Below are 19,094 nucleotides of genomic sequence, written 5' to 3'. Positions count from 1 at the left end.
GGGGGAGGCTGTGTGTGTGTTGGGGGAGTGTGTGTGTGCATGGGGGAGGGTGTGTGTGTTGGGGGACGGTGTGTGTGTGGGGGTGTCACTCAGCAACCTGACCCCTGAAGCGTGAAAGTTTCAATAACATGACTCTGAAAAGGTGGAAACTTTGAGTTCCTTTCCCCCCAGACTTTTGAGGGGGTTTTTGGGTTTGTGTTTTAACAGTCCTGTGATCAGAGGCACTGAGTGGGCAGGGGGTCCCTTGGGACTGAGGGGTAAGGGAGGCCCCTGAAGAAAGGGAGAGAGAGTGAGCTGGTGGATGCAGCCCCCACCCTCACCCCATCCCAGGTCTGGCCTGTCTCCACATCGCCACCCTGCAGAGGAACTGGCCACTCATGGAACTGCTGCTGCAGAACGGAGCTGACATCAACGCACAGGTGAGGCAGCCAGTCAAGGTGCTGCCCAGCCCAGGGCCCAGGCCCGGATGCTTTCTCTTGAGGGCCTTGGCTGACACCCTTCTTCCCCCCACCAGGAGGGCACGAGTGGGAAGACAGCGCTGCATCTGGCCGTGGAGACCCACGAGCGGGGTCTGGTGCAGTTTCTCCTCCAGGCTGGGGCCAGGGTGGACGCCCGCATGCTCAACGGGTGCACACCCCTGCACCTCGCCGCGGGCCGGGGTCTCAGCAGCATCTCATCCACCCTGTGCGAGGCAGGTGCCGACTCCCTGCTGAGAAACGTGGAGGACGAGACTCCCCAGGACCTGGCCGAGGATGTAAGAGGCGGACACTCAGCTCTGCTGTCCAGGATCTCCCTCGTGGAGACAGGCGCTGTAATAGCTGAAAGGGCCAAGGAGTTAGGAGCCCAGGGTGTAAATTACTGCTCTGCCACTCACCAGCTGTGGGACCTTGGGCAAGCCTCTGCCCCTCTCGCAGTCTGTGTTCTTAGTTGGTCAGGACCAGGGGCCCAAACTTGGACTCCTACAGGAGCTGTGCAGCTAAAGCGCATCAGAGAAGCAGGCTGGGTGTAAGAGAGCCAGGTGGTGGGGCCTGCGGGAGACCAGTCTTTTGTCTGAAGGTCACTCTACTCAGCTTCAGCAGATACTTGCAGAGGAGGAATGTGGGCCCAGTATTCCCAGGTCTTGGAATTTTTTAAGAGAGATGAAACCTAGATTTTCTGTAGAATCTTTCCCATATTTAAATGTTTGATGTAAAAAAATATTCAAAGTGTCTTGTGAGTACCCTTTCCCAACACCCTCCTCCCAAAACAAAAACAAAAACAGGCCCTAGAAGCCCTGGGGGACCACTGTTTTGGGGGTTAGTAGGAAGATTTGTTCCCTGATGTCCTTCATCGACACTTGGTGGGAAGGAAAGGGCCGATAGGTCTCCCAGCCCCCTTCCCCCACCGTTGCCTTTGTCCACGGGCCCTGATCTTGCTTCTCTCCATCCTCTTCCTCAGCCCTTTGCCCTTTTGCCCTTTGATGACCTGAAGATCTCGGGGAAGCCACTGCTGTGTGCTGACTGAAGCCGGGACAGGCTCTAGGGCCCCGGACGCTCCACCTCTTCCCATCTGAAAGCTGGAGCCACAGCTGCTACAGTCTGGGCCCAGGCCATGTGCCCTGGGGACTGCTGAGGCCAGAGCCTGGGGCCAGCACAGTCCCGAGCTGAGAGGAGGGACCGCAAATAAGAGAGCCAGTCTGGAAGGAAGAGCTTCCAGATGGATGGAAGGACCCCCAAAGCCCCAGGCAGCCTGGGCGAAGCCTGTTTACTTCTGTTGAAGATGGTGGGGCTCTTGTCTCTACCCACGTGGGGTCAGCTTGAAGCTGCCAGCCGGTAGGCAACATGGACTCTCCTGAGTGAAGAGAGACACTGAACTGTGAGTGAGCAGGGCCCTGAAGGGTTCCATCTCACTGCTGAGGAGGACTTTGAAACACTGTTGTTTAAAGACTTCGCACAGAAGGCCCTGAACTGAGCCTTTGGGGATGGGGAAGTTTCAAGAACATGACACTAAAACAGCAGAGATTTTTAAACACCCCCCCACCCCACTCCCGCCCCGAGTTGTTTTGTGCGTGTGCCTGTTTGTGTGTATTGGGGATTTTGAGACAGGCCTGCCCTGTGACCTTGTGGTGGAGGCAGAGAGAAGGAAATTGTCACTTGAGCAGTGTAGGGCCTGGTAGGGAGGCTAATGGTCCTCAGGACTCTCTGTCCAGCACAGACCCTTGCCCTTTCTGTGGAAATGCAGATGGATGGAGGAAGAGAAAGAGGAGTGAGAAGATGCAAGTGGGAGGCCTCACCACGGCCCTGGAGGAGCCTGGAGAGAAGGGCTAGCCTGTGGAGGGGGACACGAGGGAGCGTGGCTTCGTATGTTGTTTTCTCTCATTCCACATACGTTTGAGGCACCTATTAGGTCAGGCCTGTGCTGGGATAGAATATGTGGGAATAAAACAGTTTCCGGCCACTTGGAGACCTAGTCTAGTGAGGCAGCCATTAAAATCATAAACATCCAAATAAATATGTAATTGCAAGTCGCGATGGAAGGAAAAGAATCATGGGAGGGAGAGCAGTGGAGTGGGTGTAGGGCCATACTTTGGGTGGTCAGGGGAGGCCTGAGTAGGGGCTAGGGGGAGACCTTTCAGGGGAAGGTTTTTGGTGAATTAGAAGAACTGAGAGCAGGCCAGTGGGGCTCTGCAGGTGGGTGGGTGAGGGGGCGAGGTAGACGGGGGCCAGGTCAGGCAGAATCTCCGAAGGTCATGAGGATGCGGGGACAGAACTGCTGGCCCAGCCCCCGAAGGAAGGAGACATCTTCCTGCCAGAAAACGGGGAAATGGTAACATAAGGGGATGTGCCTGGGATGCAGAACCTGTGTCCCCTTTTCTAGGATGGCAGTGGTCACCACCACCTCCGGGCCGGTGGTGAGGGCTAAGGGCGATGACGAAGCGGGGGCGACACCGGTCTGGAGCTCCCGCTCCCCGACCCCACCCGCCCACAGAAGCAGCCAGCCTCCCGCGCGCCGAGCCGCGTCTCCCGCCAGGCCGCGAGGGGGCGCTGTGGCCCGGCGGCGGCCCGGGGCGCTGCGTGGTCGCGGCCGGGGGCGGAGGGGCGGCCGCGGGGAGGGAGGCGGGAAGAGCGCGGCACTTCCGCTAGCCGGCCCCTCGGCTTCTTCTCCTGGAGGCGACTGCGGGAGTGGTGGGAGCGCGCGGCCCGGGGACCCGCATTCCCCGGCCCCGCTCCGCCCCACGCGGCCGGGACCATGGACGCCAGGTGGGGGGCTAGGGGGAGTGGCGAGCCCACGTGACCCAGCCCTGCGCCACGTGACCGCCGCTCCTCAGAGCGGGGTGGGGGACGGGTGGGGTCCTGTCTGCCCGGCAGGAGGCCAGCCTAGCGCCGCCCGGAGCCGGCGCGGGGGGTGGGGGGGGTGGAGGCGGGCGCCGTGGCGTTGTGCTCCTCGGGGGCTCCGGGAGTGTTGGGCGGAGAAATCGGGGGACCCTGGCGCTCCGGGAGCCCCGAGGGCGGGGTCAGGGAGCGCTGGAGGGAACAGAGAGAACCTGTGTGGCCGGAGGGGCGGGTCCGCTCTCGGGGATGGAGGGAGCCCTGCCTGGCTCGCGCCGGCCACCCCAGGAGAGAGAGAGGCTCTTTGTCCGCGCTGGGCTGCAGCTGAGGGGGGCGGGGAGGAACTCCGGGCCCTTCTCCAGTGTCGTCCCCTCCGGAGGGCCCAGAAGGTGGGGAGCCGGACCCTGAGCCTTCTGCCCGCGGTCCCCGCAGGTGGTGGGCAGTGGTGCTGCTGGCTGCGCTCCCCTCCCTCGGGGCAGGTGGAGAGAACCCCGAAGGCCCTCTGGAGTCATGGACCCAGCTATGGTTCTTCCGCTTTTTGGTGAACGCGGCTGGCTATGCGAGCTTTATGGTACCTGGCTACTTGCTGGTGCAGTACTTCAGGCGGAAGAACTACCTGGAGACAGGTGTGTGGGGAAGTTTGTTCAGTTTGTATTACGAGTGTTGGCCAGCAGTGCAAAGGGGGAGGTGGCGTGGCAAGGGAGGAAGGGCGGCCAGCAGGGCGGCTGGCAGCTGTTGGGGAGATGAGGTGCTAGGGAGAAGTTTGGGGTTTCACCTTGTGTGCTTTCTCCAGGCAGGGGTCTCTGCTTCCCCCTGGTGAAAACTTGTGTGTTTGGCAACGAGCCCAAGGCCCCGGATGAGGTTCCTCTGGTTCCCCGGGCAGAGCCAGCAGAGACCAGTCCCACTTGGCAAGCCCTGAAGCTGCTCTTCTGTGCTGCGGGGCTCCAGGTAAGTAGGCAGGCTCTGCGGCTCTTCCTGGGTCGGTCCCCGCGGACAGGGATTCTGTGGAACCAGAACTTTCACCCCACCGGTGCCAACAGTTTGCTGGTGGTTGTGTTGTGTGTCCTCCTCCTCCCAGAGGCACACCATCTTCTTGGGGGTGGTTGGAGGAAACGCTGTCTTTTCTGTTCTTCTGTCTCTACCTTCTGTGATTTCTCCCATCCCCTTGTAATGATGTCTCATATACCGTAAACCCACTGTTAAAAGTTTCAGAGGGCTTCCCTGGTGGCGCAGTGGTTGAGGGTCCGCCTGCCGATGCAGGGGACGCAGGTTCGTGCCCCGGTCCGGGAAGATCCCACATGCCGCGGAGCAGCTGGGCCCGTGAGCCATGGCCGCTGAGCCTGCGCGTCCGGAGCCTGTGCTCCGCAACGGGAGAGGCCACAGCAGTGAGAGGCCCACGTACCGCAAAAAAAAAAATAAAAATTTCAGCCTTACCCACTACTGCGTGTGAGAGGGGTGCTGAGATGCTGACCTCATGGCATTTTGGAGTGGGCACCTCTGGTTCCACCTAGTGTACCATGTTGAACTAACAGGTGTGCAGTCTTCTTTAGGAACTCTTCCTCCCACAGTTGGTTGAAAATAGAGAAGAAAATACTTGGGATGGAGTCGGCTCTAAAATACCCTACTGTGGGGACAGACAGGGTCTGGTCAGTCCTAAAGCATTTGTTGTTGTGTTTCACACACACTTGATTGCCTGCGAGGTGAATCCAGATTTGGGAGAGAAGACGAGGAAAGTCACTTCTAGTTACTACAGACATTTATGCTGTCCATCCTCATCATTTTCAATATCATCCTGAGGAAGTAGGAGGCTGTTGCGCTTTTTGGCCTGCCTGTTCCTTCTCTTGCTTATCTCCTCTCCCTCGGCCCTTCCCCATCCAGGTGTCTTATCTGACGTGGGGAGTGCTGCAGGAAAGAGTGATGACCCGCAGCTACGGGGCCACGGCCACATTGCCAGGTGAGCGCTTCTCGGACTCACAGTTCCTGGTGCTAATGAACCGCGTCCTGGCACTGATGGTGGCGGGCCTCTACTGCATCTTATGCAAGCAGCCCCGGCATGGGGCACCCATGTACCGGTACTCCTTTGCCAGCCTGTCGAATGTGCTCAGCAGCTGGTGCCAATATGAAGCTCTCAAGTTCGTCAGCTTCCCCACCCAGGTGCTGGCCAAGGCCTCCAAGGTGATCCCGGTTATGCTGATGGGAAAATTGGTGTCTCGGCGCAGCTATGAGCATTGGGAATATCTGACCGCCGGCCTCATCTCCATCGGGGTCAGCATGTTTCTGCTGTCCAGCGGACCGGAGCCCCACAGCTCCCCAGCCACCACGCTCTCAGGCCTCATCCTGTTGGCAGGTTACATTGCCTTTGACAGCTTCACCTCCAACTGGCAGGATGCCCTGTTTGCCTATAAGATGTCATCGGTGCAGATGATGTTTGGGGTCAACTGCTTCTCCTGCCTCTTCACAGTGGGCTCCCTGCTAGAGCAGGGGGCTCTCCTGGAGGGCATCCGCTTCATGGGGCGACACAGCGAGTTTGCTGCCCATACTCTGCTGCTGTCCATCTGCTCTGCCTGTGGCCAGCTCTTCATCTTCTACACCATTGGGCAGTTTGGAGCTGCCGTCTTCACCATCATCATGACCCTCCGCCAGGCTTTTGCCATCCTCCTCTCCTGCCTTCTCTACGGCCACACTGTCACTGTGGTGGGGGGCCTGGGGGTGGCTGTGGTCTTTGCTGCCCTCCTGCTCCGAGTCTACGCCCGGGGCCGTCTAAAGCAGCGGGGAAAGAAGGTCGTGCCAGTCGAGTCATCTGTGCAGAAGGTTTGAGGGGCCTGAGCGACGAAGTGAATAGGACCCTCTCACTGTACCAGTTTTCCTGTCCTACTGTAACTTCTCGGAGGCAGCGGACTCCAGGGCAAAATGCAGGTTTCTCAGTATCACAGACCAGCTCTGCAGTTGGGGGTAGGGAGCCCAGGAGGCAGCCTTCCCCTTTGCCTTAAGTCCCCCATCCTCTAGTGGGCAGGATTCTTCCCAGGGTGGATATGACAGTGGGAAGGGGCAGGGGGCAGTGTTGAGAAGGCAGAGGCACCTTCCAAAGCCCCTCCCTCCTCCAATTCCCTGAAGTCTTGCCCTGTAGGCTCTGCCAACGCCTCACCTGTGCTTGTCCCCTACCTTGAATATACCCACCCTTTGAGACTCCGAGAGAGACCTGCATTTCTTACTCTGGCGAGAGAAGCACAAGTGTTGTAGGCTCCACATGCTGCTTTCCCAGGAGAGTAAGTGAAAGAAGACGGTGCTGTGCTGCGGGAGGGTGATGGGAGTCCCGCCCAGCACCACCACCCCCTCTGCTCCTGGATCCCTAGGCTCTGCTCCATGAGCCAGTTGCAGGTTTTGGTACTTTGGAAATGTAACTTTTGCTCTTATAATTTTATTTTATTAAATTGCTGCAGCGGGCTCAGTCCTGTGTTTTGGTTGACTGAAGTACAGACTTTCAAATTCAGATGGGTTATGTCCGATAAACCCATCAGAAGTTGAAAATGTGTTTAATACACCTGACATAGCTTACCCTACCTAAAACTTCCATCAGCTCAAAACATCCTACAGTTGCTGTTTTACAGGTGTCAGATATCTTATTTAACTTAATACTGAAAACGAAGACAGTGGTGGTTACGTGTACCACTTGTTTGTGGCCAGGTGGCTGGGAACTGCAGCTCATTGCCCAGCCACACCAGTGAAGGTACCTCATACTGTCAACCCAGGAAAAGATCAGAACTCAAAAGTAGTTCCTACTGCATGTGTGTGCTTTCGTATCAGCACAGTAAAGTCAAAAAATTTTGAGTGGAAGACCCTCTGTATGTGCTTTAGGAAAGGGACTTTTTAAAGTGTTATATGGTAGTTCAAAGATACCATTTATACCTTCAGTGTGTTTTTAATCAGTATTTTTAAAAACTGAAGTATAGTTGATTTAATGTTAATTTCTGCTGTACAGCAAAGTGATTGTTACACATTTTTTAAAGTACTGTTTTCCATTATGGTTTATCAAAAGATACTGAATATAATTGTGCGCTATACAGTAGGACCTTGTTGTTCATCCATTCTTGTTCACATAAAAGCTTCCATCTGCTAACCCCAACCTCCCATTCCATCCCTCCCCCATCCCCCTTGGCAACTACCGGTCTGTTCTCTGTCCCCGATTTGTTTCTGATTCAGAGGTTCATTTGTGTCATACTTTACATTCCACATGTGATATCATATGGTGTTTCTTTTACTTAGCATGGTAATCTCTTAATTGCATCCATGTTGCTGCAAATGGCATGATTTCATTGTTTTTTATGGCTGAGTAGTATTCCGTTGTATGTATGTACATCATCTTTATCATCTGTCAACAGACGTTTGGTTCCATGTCTTGGCTATTGTTAGTACTGCTGCAGACATAGGGGTGCATCTATTTGAATTAGTTTTGTCTGGATATATGCCCAGGAGTGGATTACTAGGTATGGTAATTCTATTCTTAGTTTTCTGAGGAACCTCCATACCCATTTTCCACGGTGGCTGCACCAACCTACATTCCCACCAACAGTGTAGGAGTGTTCCCTTTTCTCCACACCCTCTCCAGGCTTTTGTTATTTGCAGATTTTGTTTGGTTTTGTTTTTTGACCACGCAGCATGCAAGGATCTTAGTTCCTGAACCTGCGCCCACTACAGTGGAAGCACAGTCTTAATCGCTGGACCGCCAGGGAAGTCCTGTTATTTGCTTGCTTTTTAATGTGAGGTGGTACCTCATCGTCATTTTGATTTGCATTTCTCCAGTAACTGGCTATGTTGAACATCTTTTCATGTGCCTATTGGCCATGTGTATGTCTTCTTTGGAGAGATGTCTATTTTGGTCTTCTGCCCATATTTTAATTAGATTGTTTTATTAACTTGTATGAGCTCTTTGTATTATTTTGGAAATTAAGCCCTTGTCAGTCGCATCATTTGCAAATATTTTCTCCCATTCTGTAGTTTTTTTTGTTTTATGGTTTCAAGTTTGATTAGATCCCATTTGTGTGACTTCTAAACTTATCAATCAGTGACCTTTTAAAAACTTTTAAAATCCTACTATGTATCACGTTATCTATACTTAGGATGATGGCAGGTTAAGACTTGGGAAACAAACTACGGAAACTCCAAAGGCAGCATTATACATACTTGCGGGGGGGGGGGGCGGTCCACATGATTTGAGAGCAGAAGTGTATAAAAAACCTGCATCATCTTTATTTTGCATACTTTAATTTCAGAACAAAACAAACAAAAACACAATACACAACATTCCAACCCCATGTCAAATGTGGAAAGGAACAGGGCTCGAGGCCCTTATATCCTGCCTTAGACAGAAGGACAGAAATAAAACCACGAGAGATCAGCAGAAGGAACCAAGTGGGCCAAGGCCACTGGGGCTGCTGCTGGGGGAGCCATGGGGACACTATACAGAGGAAACAAAGTCTGCAGGTAGAAATTCCTAATCTACTTCTTCCATGCGAGAGGCATCCTCGTCACCCTCAAGGGGGGGGATCTCATCAGGAACAGCAGTACTGGGCTCCTCTGCTGTCACTTCATCTTCATCAATGCCTAAAAGTAGGAAGAATGCCACTTGAGATCTGACCCAAAAAGCACTCAATCCAATCTGCCCACCAGACCAGTTCCTCCTCTCCTTGCCAACCCTCAAGAGGACAAGAGTACTCACCCAAGCCTAGCTTGATCATGCGGTAGATGCGGTTGGAGTGGGTCTGGGGATCCTCAAGCGAGAAGCCGGAAGAGAGCAGTGCAGTTTCGAACAGCAGCACCACCAGGTCCTTGACAGCCTTGTCATTCTTGTCTGCCTCTGCCTTCTGCCGCAGGGTCTCCACAATGGGGTGGTCAGGATTTATCTCTAGGTGCTTTTTGGCCATCATGTAGCCCATGGTCGAGTTGTCCCGAAGTGCCTGGGCTTTCATGATGCGCTCCATGTTGGCAGTCCAGCCATAGGTGCTCGTCACGATGCAGCAGGGTGAAGACACAAGCCTATTGGAGATTGTCACCTGTGGACAGTCACAAAAACCTTGGGTTCATATTAAATCAAATTGCCACCTTGAGACAAACGTGATACTTGAAGTTCTGTTCGGGGAGGCGGGGGGAGAATACCTCATCTTTGGTAAGTTTAATAGAAACAGTAACCTTAAAATCTGCCTGGTTAAGAAAACAAAGGGTAGGATTGGCGCTAAACAAATTAGGCTGCCCCAAACCACTAACTGCATAGCAACCAGAGACTGAGGGAAATAGCCCTGAAGGCATCTGTTACAAATAACTTAGTTCCAGAGTTGCTTATTACCTTCTCCACCTTCTTATCCAAGATCTCTTTCATGAGTTTGCAGAGGTTCTCAAACTTCGCCTTGCTCTCTTCCATCTTCTTCTTCTCCTCCTCATCCTCAGGCAGCTCCAGGCCCTCCTTGGTAACAGAGACCAGACTCTTCCCATCAAACTCCTTGAGCTGCTGCACACAGTACTCATCTATCGGCTCTGTCATATACACCACCTCGAAGCCCCGCTTCCGCACTCGCTCCACAAATGCAGAGTTGGCAACCTGCTCTTTGCTCTCACCTGTAGGATTACTTAGTGTGACTCAAGGGCCAGAATGCCTCAACCTGCCAGTTCCCAGGTGTCCTCGAGTGTCCTCCCCTTCTCCCCACACCTCTAAGGAGAGGCTTTGATCAGACCCAGGCTCCAACGCACCAGTGATGTAATAGATGGACTTCTGGGTCTCCTTCATGCGAGACACGTATTCTGAGAGAGAAGTCATCTCATCTCCAGACTGGGAGGTGTGATAGCGCAGCAGCTCAGAAAGGCGTCGCCGGTTAGTGGAGTCCTCATGGATTCCAAGCTTTAAGGGTAGAAAGAAAATAAAACAATCTTGCTAAGAAATAATTTATCCTCTATGTGAGTAAGAAATAAGCCATCATAATCATTAAGCAAGAAAGTACTTGCTGCCTCTTTACCTTCAGGTTTTTAGAGAATGCCTCATAGAATTTCTTGTAGTTCTCCTTGTCTTCTGCCAGCTCTGAGAAGAGCTCGAGGCACTTCTTAACAATGTTTTTGCGAATGACCTTCAAGATTTTGCTCTGCTGGAGCATTTCTCGGGAGATGTTCAGGGGAAGGTCTTCAGAGTCAACCACACCACGGATGAAGTCTGAAATCAAGTACGTAAGCTCAGTTAAAAAAAGGTAGGGGAGGGGCTTCCCTGGTGGCGCAGTGGTTGCGCGTCCGCCTGCCGATAAAGGTATACACAGGGTTAGCTGGACTCAACAGAACCAATTTTCTCACCGAACCTTCGCCTGTTATGTTGCAGAGGATCCTTAATCTAAGATAAAGACTTCAGTCCCCTTGAAAATGCTGAATGCAAGTACATTAGGCCAAAAAGATACTCACTGAGATATTCTGGTATTAATTCATCACAGCTGTCCATGATAAACACACGGCGGACATAGAGTTTAATGTTGTTCTTCTTCTTTTTGTTCTCAAAGAGGTCAAAAGGAGCCCGACGAGGGATGAACAGCAATGCTCTGAATTCCAACTGACCTTCTACAGAGAAGTGCTGAAAGAAATCCAAGATAATCCAACTGCGTATTTCAAAATAAGAGTGGCTTTTTGTCCCAACACCAAATTATCCAATATTTGGAACTAAAATCTTCCCCCTAAGCACCAGAAATAGAGCAGACGCTAAGGCAACTGTTGAGAAAATTTAAGCTCTAACGCCCTAAATGAACCCAACATGGTACAAGCTGTGTATAATCCCTGGGTTAATGAGGAAATCGTCAAATCAGGACCCCGGATGGGTAAAGCTGCCACAGAACAAGGGAGGTAACTGGGGAAAATGTCATTTCTCCACCCTGGAAGGGTCCATTAGCAAGTGAACTCATGGCATTCACAGCTCCCAGCTACCAACCAGTTGGGTAAGTTCCATTTGCCCATTATCGGCTCCTCCTATTGAGCCAATAAGTAAGGCTTCTTACCTTCACTGCCAAGTGATCTTCCCAGTCGTTGGTAAGGCTCTTATAGAACTCTCCGTATTCCTCCTGGGTGATGTCATCAGGGTTTCTGGTCCAAATGGGCTTGGTCTTGTTCAGTTCTTCCTGATCAATATATTTCTCCTTGATCTTCTTTGTCTTCTTTTTCTTATCTTTGCCGCTATCATCCTCCTCATCTGAGCCCACATCTTCAATCTTAGGCTTCTCCTCATCATCTTTATCTTCCTCTTCTTTCTCACCTTTCTCTTCCTCTGCCTCATCATCACTGATTTCCTTCTCACGTTCCTTCTCCAGCTAAAAGTATCAAAGACGATAAATGCAGAATACAGAAAGCAAAAAACCAAAGATCCATTTAGATTCTCTAAAGCATCTTCACTTGAGTTACCAGTCCATACTTACATAAAGTGTGATGGGATAACCTATGAACTGTGAGTGCTTCTTCACCACTTCTTTGACCCGCCTTTCTTCTAAGTACTCTGTCTGATCTTCCTTAAGGTGGAGAATCACTTTGGTACCCCGCCCAATGGGCTCACCTAGAAAGTCAATCAAAATGGAATAAAAAATGAAACTAAGTGCAAAACTATAAATCTAACTGCTTTACAGATAAAATGCTCAAGATCTTTATTACTGTTTCCCCAGAATTCTCACCCAGACTCCTTAGGAGGAAAGCCAACTCACCATGGTCAGCACGTACAGTGAAGGAACCCCCAGCAGAAGACTCCCAGGCATACTGTTCATCATCATTGTGCTTTGTGATCACAACCACTTTCTCTGCCACTAGGTAGGCAGAATAGAAGCCAACACCAAATTGCCCAATCATGGAAATGTCTGCACCAGCCTGCCAAAGAGTTTAAGGAAGTCGAACACAAGTTTCAAAGAAACAGCAAACCAAACACCAAAAAATACGAATGGTGTGTGCCTAGCCAAAATACAACATACCTGAAGAGCCTCCATAAATGCTTTAGTACCAGACTTGGCAATGGTTCCCAAATTATTTACAAGATCAGCTTTGGTCATGCCAATGCCAGTGTCTACCAGAGTCAGGGTGCGCTCCTGGGGGTTGGGGATGATGTCAATTTTCAGCTCTTTACCACTGTCCAATTTGGAAGGGTCTGTCAGGCTCTCGTAACGAATCTTGTCCAAAGCCTGGAAATACAAATTGCAATTTTACAACCCTGCTTCCTTAACGCCCACTTCACCCAAAAGAAAAAACTTTTTTTTAATTCCCAAATACCCTCAATTCTGATTACCCATTTAACTTGTAGTTTGAGAACCACATCCAACTATAGTCTCTATCCACATCTATCCACCTTCCCACCATGGAATAAAGCAAACCTTTTTGTAACTGCAGCAAATTTATATCCCCTTCAACACTGACCACCACAAAATGCCAAACCACCCCTTCTCCCCCCTTTTTTGGGAGTACTTGAAAAACAAAAAACGAACGCCAATGAAAACACCCAAGGTACTCACATCAGAAGCATTACTGATCAACTCCCGAAGAAAAATTTCCTTGTTGGAATAGAAGGTATTGATAATAAGAGACATGAGTTGGGCAATTTCTGCCTGGAAAGCAAAAGTCTCCACCTCCTCCTCGCCATGGTGCACTTCCTCAGGCATCTAAAATAAGAAAACTCAAGAACTTAAAACTACTAGAGTTCGCCCCGGTTACAATAAAGACATTAAGAGATTCATTTCAAACTGTTTTGAGCTGTGTACTGAGACAAAATCCTTTCCTGTAAAAATTTCAGGCTGCATCCTTAGACGGAAAACAATGGGGAGAGGAGGTGCGCCTAACACACTCGATGAAATGTGTTAAGGTTTCTTGTACTTTGGAACCAAACTACTGTTAAAATGATCCATGGATCACCATCACCTGGTAATTTGTTAGGCATGCAGAGTATCGCCCCTAACCCAGGTTATCTCGAATGCAAGTAATAAACCCGGTTAATTCACACATTTAAATATGCAAATCACTACAGTTATACCATTTTGGATGGGGGGACCTCCAATATGACTAGTTTTACGTTAAAGAGCAATGACTTGAAACTGCTCTCCCATGACGCATCTCCAGGCAGATGTGGGATTACTGCCTCACGTGGTAGGGGAAGCTAACTCGAGAGATCAGTGGGATGCCCACCCAGGGTGGCTATTAAGACAAAGAACCGATAAAGCAAGAGCTCCACCGTGACCCCTGAGCACACGTGACTGAGATGCAGGTCCAAACCAAACACAACTAAGATGGTGGCCATAGTCCGCTGGGCCGACTCTAGTCCTTGTCGGACATGCGTCGGCCAGGACCACGCGAGAAGGGGGCGCCACCGCGCAGCCTCCCTTCGCCCCAGCATCCGGGCACCAGGGCGGGGCACCGGGCTCCAGAAGCTTCCAGAACAATCTCAGCTCTCGAGGAGGGGCGGGGGAGGAATAAACCCATGAATCCCAGAGCCTGCCTCCTTCCCTCTCCTCTCCCGTCCCTCCTCCTGCACTAAGACCGCAGGCCAGAGGCGACCGAAAACATCCCTCGCCGCAGACCCTCCCGGAAGGCACCCGAAAAAACTTAAAAACCGTGTCCAATACAAGAGATGGCAAAACCTGATCAGGACTGGGCTGTGCTGAGTCACACCGAGCGCGCACACCCACAACCCTTGGGGACCCTCCGGCGCCCCGTAGCCGCGTCCGGAAGTGGAGAGGCAAACATGGCAGCGTCCCGGGCCGGCGCGGCCACCACGTGCAGCTGCCCACCAGCCCAGACCCACTCCGGGGCCCACCTCGCCCATGGCTAATAGCTGCCTAGAAGCAGCCCCACCACCAAGCACAGAAAAGAGCCTGAACTCAAGAGCTCCCTCCCACCCACAACATAAAATGGGAGCGTTATCCCAAAAGCTGCCCCAACACAACAAAATGTGGAGTCGGAAAGGACGCGAGAGACGAAAACAACTCGGAACAGCAATCTAACCCGAAAAGCCCAGAGAAGACTGCAGCCTTACCTTAAAGAATAAGAATCGCAGATACTAGAGAGCTGAGCGGGTAAGGACTACCTCAATCTCCCTCGCCACAACAGGGGTGCACAGGGGTGACTCAAAAGAACGGTTGTGCGCCCCCAGTCGCCTTATATAAGACGAAGCACAGCCTAGCTGCCCGCCCCCGGATCCCTCCGCCTTAAAGGAGGATGCCTGTCAGCACCGCACCTGCCGCTGCCCGCCCACCTTGACGTCATGGTCCAACATAGGGGAGGGGGCGGTGAAGAACGGGAGCAGCCGGCCTCAGTCTGCACGGGGAGCGCACGTATTTATTCGTTTTCATAGCCCCGTCTCTGCGCTTCCAAGACAGGACACCATCAGAAATAGATGTTGGGAATGCTCTCATGACGTAAGCGGCAGGTCAGGGGCGAGGATCCCCACTGACCTCCGTAGAAACTTGTAGGGCAGGCGTCTCCACACCCAAGAGTCCCGGCCTCGAAGGACGCCTAAAAAGCGGCCAACCACTCCCACCTACGCTCCCAGGCTCGATCTCCCTTTAGAATCTTCGCTACACATTCCAACAGCTCGATAACGGGAAGGGGTCTTTTCCGCGGGCGCTGCGGAATCGGAAGCCCAACTCTGGGCAGCCCGGGGAATCCCGGCCCTCCCGGGGGCAGGGCCCGCGTTTTGCTGCGGGGCGTGGCTCCGGCTGCGGGAAGGGTGCCGGCTCCGGCTGGCGGGGGACTCTTTGCCTGCATGCGGCGGAAGGAGCCACGGCGGCGGTACTGCGATGCTTCCAGCAGGTTCCAGGCCCGCCTAGGCGGTCCCGCCCCGCCCCCTTCCCTCGAGGCTCCGCCCCTCCCTCTGCGGCCTGGATTGTGCCTCTGCGGCGGCTCCGCCCCGCGACCGTTCTTCTAGGATCCTGGGGTTGAAGTGGGCTGCCCTCATCCCGTTTGCTGTAGGAAGCTGCAGGGGGCACCCTTTACCCCACCTACGAGGCCCAGCTAGCCCAGCACTGCGTCTGGGGTTGGGATTGACCCCGCTTCTCCCCCATCAATCACACGGGCTGTTGGGGCAGCTCTAAGGGCCGCCTTTCAGAGAGCGGAAACCGGGGATGGGTTCGCTACGCGATGGACCCTCCCCAGCTTTTGCAGCCTCCCACAGGTGTGGAGCGCAGAGACATGCACATCGAGTTGTTTCTCAGTCTGGTTTCTTTTTCTTTTTTTCTTTTTTCCACCCTCTTCTCTCTTTCTGCAGCTGCCTAGATCTGGGGAGGGTCGGGTCTCCAAGGACCCCTCTGCAGGGTGGCAGAAGTTATTGGAGGCAGCATGAGGACTCTGGCCAGAGTGTAGCCCGCTCCAGGCGGCTGGAACCACGTCGTTCCCCTTCAGCGGTGGCGCCGGAGGCTCCAAGCCATGGGCCTGCCCAGCGAGCTGCAGGACGCCGTGCCTCTTCTGGCTCTGCCCCTTTTGCATGCCCTCCGGCTGGTGAGCTGTCCTTGCCTTTCCAAGGCCTCATCTTGGAAGCCTACTGGACCCACAGACCCTCCAGGAGAGAATGGCCACCCCCTACGCTGTGACCTTGTGGATGTCCAGCAACTCCCTTCGTGGCCCACTTTGTCGGCCCCTGGCGTGCTGGGGAGGGCTTCCCCCACCACCACCCGCGGACCTCCCTCAGCAGCCCTGGTGCCCAGTCTTATTCTTTCACATCTTCTTGGTTTATGTGTTCAGTTTCAAGGAACAAAGGACCCTTGCTTTCCTTTTCCTCGCCCCACACTCCAGACCTCATCAACCCTGCCATCACTACCTCAATTTCATCTCCTTACACTTCCACTCCCCTTCTTTATGGTCTGGGAGGAGTCAGTGAGTGGGGGAAGGGCCGTGGTGCTGCTGCTAGGAGGCCCCCCAGATGCTGTGTTCCTGATGGAAACCTCAAACCAGGAGCGTCACCCCCCAACACACCCTCCCTCCCCCTGGGCAGAAGGGGCCTAGTTAATTAAACACCTGCTCCCTGGTTCACAAAGAGGAGTCACAACATCTCACAGTCCTGTGAAGAGGTGGGAGTGAATCTGCACATTCTAGAAACTGGGCGAGGAAGGCTTCAGTGAGTACCCCAGGGTGGGTCAGCTCAGAGCCTTTGCTCCGCTAACTCCCTTGCTCCCTGCTCCAGAAATGGAGTGGGGATGCTGTTTCTTCTCCCAGGACTCAAGCCCAAAGCAGAGCAAGAATCACTCCTGTGGACCAGTGTCAGGACCAGAGAGTCCTCGGGGGTTTCCTAATGGGAAAATCTGAAATCTCGCACCAGCACAGAAATTCTGCTTTCCCTTCCAGAAATCTTCAGGATGACTTCTCCAGCTCATTGACACTCACTAATTCCCTGTGAGCCTTGTCTGAGGATACAGAGATGCATAAACAGGACAGGGAGCCCTTAGCCCACTAGGGGGAGCTGCAGCAGACCAAGTGTGAATCAGAGCAGCTGGCAGCAAGGGAGAAGCCTGAGTTTCCCAGCTCAGCCTGGGTAAGGGGGCAGGTTCAGTGCTACGTGGCACAGGTCTACTCCCCAGCAAAGGGAAAGCATGGGAAAGGCACAGCCCTGCCAGAGGGACCACAGCCCAGGAACCCTCAAGGGAGGCAGGAGTCACTGAAAGTGGCCCTGCAGGCAGGGGTTAGGTCACAGAGGGCCACAATGCCATGCTAAGTAGTTCTGACCTTAACTTAGGGTCAGCGAAGCCACTGAAGGCTATTAAAGATGACTTTAACACCCCTGAATCCCCAGAAGCCTATTCCCAGCAGCATTTGCAACCCTTGGTGTTCCCAAGATACCCTTTATTCCCCGACCAGGCCTCAAAGACCCAGCCCAACCTTCTGCTGTTTGGAGGGCAGCCAGATGAAGTAAGGACTGATAAACTATGGCCTGCAGTTGGTGGGCTTATCACTTGTTTTTGTATGGCCTGTGGATAAGGATGGTTTTTACATTGTTTAATGGCTGAAAAAAAATCAAAGGGAAGATAATATTTTGGCATGTGAAGAGTATAGGAAATTTGAATTTATGTCTGTAAAGTTTTACTGAAACAAGCTCTACTTATTTGTTTACATGTTGTCTTTGGCTAGTTTCACTCTGTAATGAGGGAGTTGATAGTTGTGACAGAGACCGGATAGCTTGCAAAGTCTAAAATATTTACCCCCTTACCTTTTACAGAAAAGCTTTGCAGACCCCTGATCTAGCTAAAGCTAAGTAGGGCCTCGGAGGGAGCAGAGACTCAGCCTGGACAGGCTGCTGCTCGGACTGGGACTTCTCCTAGTTAGGAAGCACCAATGGCCTCTCAGGGAGGTCAGGGGGCCACTGAGGGGAGCTTAGATAAGGGGCCATGGATGAATCAAACAACCGGAGGCATCAGGACGTCAGGGACTATTTAAGCATGAGGAGTAGCTCTGGCTCCTTAACCCCCAGAACAAGCAGCCTCCCAAGCTCAGCGCCTGCCAGGCGTGCCCTGTCAGTTCTGGTCTTCCCAGTTCCACCAGGCTTACAGCTCTGAATTCCTGAGCTGACATCCTCCTGGGCCAACAGACCTGACATTCAGATATGTTGGACAGCTGAGCAGGTCTGCATTGGCCAACCAGGGCTCCATCTCTTTGCCTCCGTTTCCATATTCTGCGGGGACATGTCTCTTTGCACCACTTTTGCTCATTTGATTGTTAGTATGTTATTTTTTGATGCAATGGCAAATGGAAATTTGCCTTCATTTTCTGTTTCCTGGAGAGTTTGAAAAACGATTGTTGTATATTGATCCCACAACTTGGTCAGCTACCTTATTTTTAATTTGTCTGTCAGTCTTTTGTTGTTTTCTAGTACAACCCTAGCTATCATCTGAGAACAATGATAGTTTGGTTTCTGCCTTTCTAACCCTTGTATCTCATATTTCTTGTTACAGTGCACCAGCTAGGACCAGCAGAACAATGATGTGTGGAAACAGTGATTCTGGGCATCCCTGTCTCCTTTCTGATCAGAAAAGGAACACTTCATCATTGAGCATATTTTCTCTTTCTGCTCCTAACTTGTTATACATCTTAATCTGAATGGGTATCAAAATTATTTTTCTGCATCTATTGTTTTTAAAATTTCCTTAATCTATTTATGTGTTTAACTTGTTAATAGACTTACTAACATTAGACTGAAATTATCCATTTCTTTAAAGTTTTGTAGAACTCACCTATAAAAATGCCTGTTGTTTCTATTGTTTCCTATATGAAAATATTTTAACTAGGAACTCAAATTTTTTAATGGCATAGGTCTATTCAGGTTTTCTACTACTCCTTGAGTGAATTTTGTTTAATTCTTCTGGATGTTTCTTGAAAGCTTTAAAGATTATGGCATACTATTTCCTTTGACTATCTTTTTAGTCTCTGTTCTATCTCAAGTATGTCCCCTTTTTTCACTCCTCAAATTGTTTTTCATGTCTTTTCCCTTTTTTTCATGATCAGTTTCACCAGCGATTTATCTATTTTATTACATAATTTGTTTTCTGCTTCTTTAATTTCTTTACTTTATTCCTTTATTTTTTTAAATTTATGCTAAACTTTTTCTCATTATTTCTACTTTTTGAGGGTCAGGTCTGTTGTTCTTTTTCTATTTTCTTAACTTTAATACTTAGCACATTAAATTTCATCCTTTCCCCTTTTCAGACATAAGGATTTAAGACTATAAATTTCTTTTCAAGTACTATTTTAGCTATATCCCACAAGTTTCAACATGTAGAATTTTTTATTATAATTCAGTTTTAAGGATTTTGATTC

At 51.4% G+C, this 19,094-nt stretch overlaps 3 protein-coding genes across 4 annotated transcripts in view; 2 read left to right on the top strand and 1 right to left on the bottom strand.

The window, feature by feature from the left end:
- The window catches only part of NFKBIE (NFKB inhibitor epsilon), a 7,380-nt gene extending 5,373 nt beyond the window's left edge, over positions 1-2,007 (top strand). Inside the window, exons 4-6 of the mRNA XM_007107612.4 lie at positions 331-419; positions 515-754; positions 1,438-2,007. Coding sequence (XP_007107674.1) covers positions 331-419; positions 515-754; positions 1,438-1,503 — 395 coding nt within the window. The 3' untranslated portion in view covers positions 1,504-2,007. The remainder of the gene's footprint in view (positions 1-330; positions 420-514; positions 755-1,437) is intronic.
- A 1,125-nt stretch (positions 2,008-3,132) lies between these two features.
- On the top strand, positions 3,133-8,302 carry SLC35B2 (solute carrier family 35 member B2). Of its 2 annotated transcripts, XM_024122089.3 has the most exons (4): positions 3,140-3,239; positions 3,741-3,934; positions 4,102-4,256; positions 5,187-8,302. In XM_024122089.3, the coding sequence occupies exons 1-4, from the start codon at positions 3,229-3,231 to the stop codon at positions 6,123-6,125; spliced, it is 1,299 nt and encodes a 432-aa protein (XP_023977857.1). In that variant the 5' UTR covers positions 3,140-3,228; the 3' UTR covers positions 6,126-8,302. The 2 variants fall into 2 exon arrangements, with proteins under 2 accessions (XP_028335608.1, XP_023977857.1); XM_028479807.2 differs by lacking the exon at positions 3,741-3,934 and having other exon boundaries at positions 3,133-3,239; positions 5,187-8,297.
- Positions 8,303-8,531: 229 nt separating this feature from the next.
- Positions 8,532-14,564, bottom strand: HSP90AB1 (heat shock protein 90 alpha family class B member 1). The gene is made up of 12 exons (XM_007107604.3): positions 14,329-14,564; positions 12,815-12,961; positions 12,281-12,487; positions 12,020-12,179; positions 11,741-11,874; positions 11,327-11,635; positions 10,743-10,908; positions 10,313-10,503; positions 10,050-10,197; positions 9,649-9,917; positions 9,025-9,358; positions 8,532-8,909 (listed from the first exon to the last, which is right to left on the bottom strand). Exons 2-12 carry the CDS (start codon positions 12,959-12,961, stop codon positions 8,800-8,802), a joined length of 2,175 nt encoding a protein of 724 aa, XP_007107666.1. The 5' UTR covers positions 14,329-14,564; the 3' UTR covers positions 8,532-8,799.
- Positions 14,565-19,094: the final 4,530 nt, after the last annotated feature.

Source organism: Physeter macrocephalus, chromosome 18, assembly GCF_002837175.3.
Source record: "Physeter macrocephalus isolate SW-GA chromosome 18, ASM283717v5, whole genome shotgun sequence".
In the NCBI taxonomy this organism is placed as follows: domain Eukaryota; kingdom Metazoa; phylum Chordata; class Mammalia; order Artiodactyla; family Physeteridae; genus Physeter; species Physeter macrocephalus.
This window is presented reverse-complemented; position numbering and strand designations above follow the sequence as displayed.